Source organism: Callospermophilus lateralis, chromosome 16 (genome assembly GCF_048772815.1).
Source record: "Callospermophilus lateralis isolate mCalLat2 chromosome 16, mCalLat2.hap1, whole genome shotgun sequence".
NCBI classification, from domain to species: domain Eukaryota; kingdom Metazoa; phylum Chordata; class Mammalia; order Rodentia; family Sciuridae; genus Callospermophilus; species Callospermophilus lateralis.
Window position 1 is genome coordinate 70,055,793 of NC_135320.1, and position 5,809 is coordinate 70,061,601.

The 5,809-nt window shown below is 42.3% G+C and overlaps 1 protein-coding gene across 1 annotated transcript; it reads left to right on the forward strand.

The window, feature by feature from the left end:
- Window positions 1-609: 609 nt before the first annotated feature.
- Aard (alanine and arginine rich domain containing protein) lies at window positions 610-5,067 on the forward strand. The gene is made up of 2 exons (XM_076835777.2): window positions 610-873; window positions 4,909-5,067. The coding sequence occupies exons 1-2, from the start codon at window positions 610-612 to the stop codon at window positions 5,065-5,067; spliced, it is 423 nt and encodes a 140-aa protein (XP_076691892.1).
- Window positions 5,068-5,809: the final 742 nt, after the last annotated feature.

Here is a 5,809-nt window from a genome sequence, read left to right on the forward strand (position 1 = left end):
GAATCCCCAGCGTGAGTCATTGGATTTATAGAAAGACTGTTCAAACTCGCAAATGGGCTCAAGTTCCTCCTCCTTTGACCAGGATACTTGGGGAGAGGTGTGGGGTCTAATAATTAGTCTTTACATCCCCAACACCTGGCACCGTGCCTGACAGGTGGAAAGTCAGAAATTTGTTTTCAAGGAACAAAGTATTCAAAAACCAAGGCACCCGGGAAGGCTTAGTGTCAAGATATTGTATCTTGACTTTCTCAACTTCTACCTACGTGGACTGAAGGTTCAGTCTTCGCTGCCTCCTCCATAGAAAGATTCTCCACTCCACAAAGCAAAAACAATGACCCAGTTTCCTTCCTTTGTTGCAAAAGAGGGAGAAAGGACAGAGACAGGGCTGGAAACAAAGGAGCCTCTCTTAAGTGGATGAGCAGTGAGCTCGTCCTACTCCTCCAAGGGTCTTGCTGGTACTGTTAGTTGCCCCCGCCCCTGCCCTGACCCGCCCTAAAGCTCAAACTTGCAAACAAATTGCCAGCAAGAGCGCCGAAGGAGCAACTCTGCATCTCCGCGATGGGCTCCGGGACTACGGTCACTGCACAGAGATAATTTTCTGGAGGCCTCATGGAGTCGCCAGCAGAGCTCGACTGTGGTCCCCAACCCTTCGTCTCGGGGGCTGTCCAGGAGGAATCTCCGGCTGCCAACCCGCTGCTGGAGGACCTGCGGCGGCGGCTGATGCGCGCCTTGCAGCGCACCGTGGCGCGCTGGGGCTCGCGGCGTGCGCGGGAGGCTGCCGCGGCGGCCGAGGCGGCGGCGGAGGCTGCGGCGCTGGAAGAGCGGGGTCGGGCGCGCGTCGAGAGCGCTCTGGGCAGGCTGCGCGCAGAGCTGGTGAGCGCGCGGGCTGGGCGGCCGGCTCTCGGGCAGTAGTCGCCTGGGTCTTCTCCGCCTCCAGAGCCTCTGGCTGCGTAGCCAACCCGAGGATTTAGGGAGATCCACCCGAGTTGTTCCCAGGGAGAGTGAGAGTTGACCGCGGTCCTTGGTCTTCCCGGGGCGCCAGCTCGTGTCCACTTACTGCGGTTTCATTGCCATTGCCCCAGTAACATAGTGGGAAGAGGCCCTCAGGGGTTGATCAGGGCCTAGTGTACTAGTGATGTTCTCAAGACCCCAGCTGACCTTCCCCCACCTGATTCTGTATTATTCTGCTATATGAAAAGTTCTCCACAGGAAATTTTTGACTTGTGTATATTTGAAGTGTGGAGGAGGAAAATTCAATGAAATAAGCTCTCCTGGGATAAATGGAGTGAGCCCATAACAACTCTTTCTTTATATCCCACAAGATACTCTTATTTTACCTCTTGCTAAAAATTCAGAAGACTGAAAAGGGTAAGGTGTTTTGTAAAACTGTATGAAAGGAAAGTGACCACAACACTCGGATCGACCAAGAGATCTTTTTGCAGCAGTGCAACAGAGGAGAAAAGAGAGAAAGAGAGAGAGAGAGAGAGAGAGAGAGAGAGAGAGAGAGAGAGAGAGGAGAGCATGCACGCAAGGGAGACAGATCAAGAGAGAGAGACAGAGCAAGACAGCAAGAGAGAGGGGGGCCCAGCAGGAGGGAGTTTTTAATAGCCCAAATCTAATGGGGCCTCTGGGTCTGCAAGCTGCCTTGTTGGCACAAGAGGGGGCTTGAGTATTCAGCTTTGACGCAAACAGGTGATAAAGGAACAGACAGAGGGGGGTTTGAGTGCATCGGCCATCCTGCAGCTAACATTTGTTCAGCCTGCCCTGCAGATAACATAGTTCAGCCTGTTCTGCACCTAACACTTGTAGCTTTTGAATATCAGGCAGGTTACGACTTAGTGTGCTACAGGAGGAAGTATATGTAAACATTTTATATGAGTGTTTTTTTAGATTTAAAAAAACCCTCTAAAGCAGACTTTGAAAAGGACAACATAAATTGAAGCAATCCATGCTTTGAAATGGTGCTGCTGATGAATTATGTAATGGAGACTTGACTTGAAAATTTCTCCTTTACATTAAATACCAATAACCAGTACTTTAGAACTGATGGTTAAACATTAGTGAATTGTCTGGTTAAGTACCTCAACATAATATCTATCTCCTTTATGACTTTAAGAAGGGCAGTATGGTAGTTAATCTTACTTTACCATGTTAATAACCTGAATCTGATAAGGGCTCCATTGTATCCATATAGTCTTGTTGAAGAAACACTTGATTTTCATCCAGAGGCTTAGCAGTGAGTCTAACTAGCTAGATATGGGAGCCATCTCATTATGGAGCCTCCTGGAGGCCAAATACTAAAGCTGAGGCCCAGCCATCTCTGTACCCACCACATATGCCACTACCCCTCCCTGCAGCTCAGCGGACTCTTTTAAATCCAATGAAGAGATCATATTGAAGAAACTCTAAGACACCTTTTAACAACATTCCAGCAAGTTGTTCCACCAGTAGGAGTTTTAGCCAAGTAATGTATATTTGTGGGTGAGAAGATAGGGAATAAAATTCCAAGCAGATGAAGGTTCATATCCCAGAATTAGCATTTATGGGCTCTGTTAACATTTGATGGCCCTACCACTTTGGGATGTTAATTAGTAAGTTTGAGTTTATTTATTCACCTGTAAAATGAAGATAATAATCTCATAGGATTTCTGTAAGAATTACATGAGGCAATATTATACCAAGTGCCTAGATCATAGGCATTATTTGTTGACTCTTCTTATTGTGATAATTATTGTTATTGACTGTGCCAAAAAGAGCAAATACTTATGTGTAAAAAAATTAAGGTTTTTCTGGAAAGGAACCACAGAATTCTATACATTCACAAGATATTATGTACCTGATTTGGAAATCATGGTCAATGTCTTGGCCAACCACCTAGCCAATGTGTGTAATTGGTCATGAAGAAGAAACATTAGACAGGGATATTTTAGCTTAGTATCATCATCACTAGAAGAAGTAATTTTTAATTATGGTCAATTAATTAGATTTCTGTAAGAATCTACATACACCAATACACATAAGCACATGTATCATATATTAAAAAAGAATTTACCAAAGATGTTTCTTTGATATGATGAACAAGTTCCAGTTAATTTGGAGTTATGTTTGATTTGCTTTTCCTAGTGGGATGTATTGGTTTTTATGTATTGTGAGTAGGTTTCAGTGTTATATATATTGAAATTCTATGTAAAATTTTTTAGGTGCATAAAGTGCATTTTTTTCCTCTCATAGTTAGTTCATGGCTTTCATCATATTCTCAAAGGCATCCATGATGAAAGAAAGTTAAAAAACTGTTGATGTTTGAATATCCTAAATAAGTGTAAATTACACATACTTCCTTTATTAAAGAGTGAACCATTATCAATAATTTTACTCCCTGATTCTTGGCATGAAGAACTGTCTATCATCAGTTCATTCATTTATTCACTTAGCCTTTTAGCAAACACATAGAGAGAGGACTATTGTGCTGTGTGCAATGCACCCAAGCTGGGGACATAATCATGAATAAGATACACACTCTGCCCTCGGCATCATCAGTCTAGTCTGATTTGTGTTGCCAGAGCGAGTGTACAGAACGCTGTGGAAGCAATGCAGGGGCCAGTCATGTCTACCCACACAATTGGAAGTGTTGGCACTTGATTGCATTCAGTAGAAAGAGAAGTGGTAAAGCGCATCTTAACCACAGGTCAGAAGGAGATGAGGCTTTGCATGTTGTGTTTTCAGGATGCAGTGGGAACTGGCATGGGAAAGGGTTCCAGAAAAAGAAGATGGAAAAAAAAAAAAAAAAAAAAAGGGCAGGATTTCCGAGTCTGAGCCCAAGAGAGAACTGCAGCTTCCCATAGACCCCAAGTAGGGGCTTTTCGTGTTGTTCTTTTACTGTTTATTAGCTGGATGTCCATCTACTTTATCCCTTGCTAATTCTTGCTACCATAGAAGTGGTTCTAGGTGTTGAAGAATGAAGAAAAATGTGGGGGAAAACTGAAAGATAACTTTACACACTAGCTTTATTTTGCAAATTACACACAGACCACCAACCGATGCATTATGCACTTTTTTATTTACACAATGTCCTGGTTCATCCTGAGATGGTCATTTTTGGCGAGTTGATGGGAGATTTTAAGCAGAAAGAGCAAATTTCTCAGGAGCTGCATCAAGCTAGACCCTGATCCAAGAAATTCACAAGTAGTTGATCATTAGTTTTAGGTTATAATACAAAGTTTATGTTGGGCTAAGCTTTGTTGGACTGCCTCCTGGGTAACCTGCCCTAGAGATCTAGTTTTAAAAAATTTTAACACAGGAAGACCTTCATAAACTCTGATTGGAGGAGGTATAAATCAGCCTTGCTATATAACATTTCATTCTAGAGTGAAAAGTGTTAGATTATATAAGTACACATAACTATACATGTGCCTCTAAGGTGTCGTTAAATGTTTTTGCTCGTTGGAGAGACCATTTAAAATCCTGAAAACTTGAAATGACAAGTAATCAAGTAAATGGGCCCAGAGCCTGAACACTCAGATGGCCTTAGGCAGTTATCTTGTGGCTGGGAAAGCTCATAAAGATAAATGATTTCATTGTGGATCACATGCCATTGCTTGAAAACAGCCTTCAGTACACAGGTATTTTTCATATGGACAGTTTTGTGCATCAGCTATTTTTGTTTTCATTTCAAGGCCATTTCAAAAGCTATTTATATATCTGAATTTTACCTTGTCATATAGAAAGTCGGTTTTATAGCCAGGCCAAATAGTCAGAACGTGAAAATAAGATGAGAAATACATCTTTTTTTGATATCTTATTTTCCTTTCCCAAAGACTCCTTATTTCTCCTGTGCAGTTGAGAGCAGTTTCATTTGATCTGTATCTCAAGCTAATAAAAATCTTTATATTTTTTCCCCCTAACTTTTAGCTGGAAATGCGTTTCCAAAACCATCAGCTGGCCAGAACTTTACTGGATTTAAACACGAAAATGCAGCAGCTGAAAACAGAGCATGAACTGGAAATTGCATCAGAATCTCAATCCCTGGAAGATAATGCTGTGAATCAGGAGCATGATCTGAACCCATAACACAGATAACTCTGAAATGATTCTAACAGTAACATTATATGTGCTTGATATGAGCTCTGAGGACAATTTATAGACCAAAAATTTGGATGCCTAGGGGAAACGACAAAAAACATCTAAGAAAGAGGACAGAGAAAATGGTGCCTTAAAATATCTTGAAAGTATTTATTTATTGTTTGGGCTCTTTTCCACAAGAAGTGTGTGTGTGTGTGTGTGTGTGTGTGGGGGGGGTTATGGGGAGGAAAGTCACAGATGCCCAAGCCAATTTCCAATCTTCCCTCTTTTTGTTACCTTTCTTTTGGGGCTTTACCTGAACTTGTTTTTATCTTACTTTATTATTTATTCTTGATTTGTAGCCCAGTAGCCTGTTCAATATATTGCCCTCCCCTCATTTTTCGGGAATTACTTCTGCCTGGATTCTGACAAGACCTTCTGGTGGTTTGCCACTGAGATTGTTCCTTCTTCTTGGATATTGTCATTCAGATCAAGGAAAACAGAACAGATTGTCCCAGGATTTTTTTGAACAGGTACATTCACCGAGTCTGTGTGACAAGGGACACAGAAGCTGCTGTGGTCACCATGGTAGAAAGCCCAGCCCAGTGGGTGGGTCGGGGGTTGAAACTGAATCACTGAGCTCAAAAGGAGAGGGAGACTGTGGTGTTCCTTGTCTCTGAGGTCAGGCTTGTTATCCTTTAGATACATAAAATACTCCCAATTATGCTTGAAATTATATTTGCAAAATAGA